The 266-nt window shown below is 50.8% G+C and overlaps 1 protein-coding gene across 1 annotated transcript in view; it reads right to left on the bottom strand.

The window, feature by feature from the left end:
* Window positions 1-4: 4 nt before the first annotated feature.
* The window catches only part of LOC104498050 (tubulin alpha chain-like), a gene marked incomplete at its 3' end in the record, with an annotated part of 1,455 nt that continues 1,193 nt past the window's right edge, over window positions 5-266 (bottom strand). Inside the window, exon 3 of the mRNA XM_010141374.1 lies at window positions 5-37. Within this exon, the coding sequence (XP_010139676.1) occupies window positions 5-37 (33 nt within the window). The remainder of the gene's footprint in view (window positions 38-266) is intronic.

Here is a 266-nt window from a genome sequence, read left to right as displayed (position 1 = left end):
AGACCAGGAACCCTTGGAGGCCACTGCACTGCTCAGTCTGAAGGACCAGAGAGAGTCAGAAGGACCAAGTTACTAGAGTTATTCTGGTCTCCTTGGGCTTTAGTTAAGCTCAAGTACTCTGTTCAACCACCCAGTGTAGGACTTTTCCACTACTGCTTCCACACACCTTCCTCTACCAGCTGATATCTACTGGACACAGCAAATGCAGCTGCTCTGAAGTTTTCCCCTCTTTCAGCCGGAAGAGAGGTCAGCCCAAGCGACAGGCA

Source organism: Buceros rhinoceros, unplaced genomic scaffold, assembly GCF_000710305.1.
Source record: "Buceros rhinoceros silvestris isolate BGI_N320 unplaced genomic scaffold, ASM71030v1 scaffold2518, whole genome shotgun sequence".
NCBI classification, from domain to species: Eukaryota; Metazoa; Chordata; class Aves; order Bucerotiformes; family Bucerotidae; genus Buceros; species Buceros rhinoceros.
Note: the sequence above shows the minus strand (reverse complement) of the source record. Positions and strands in the feature narration are given on the sequence as shown.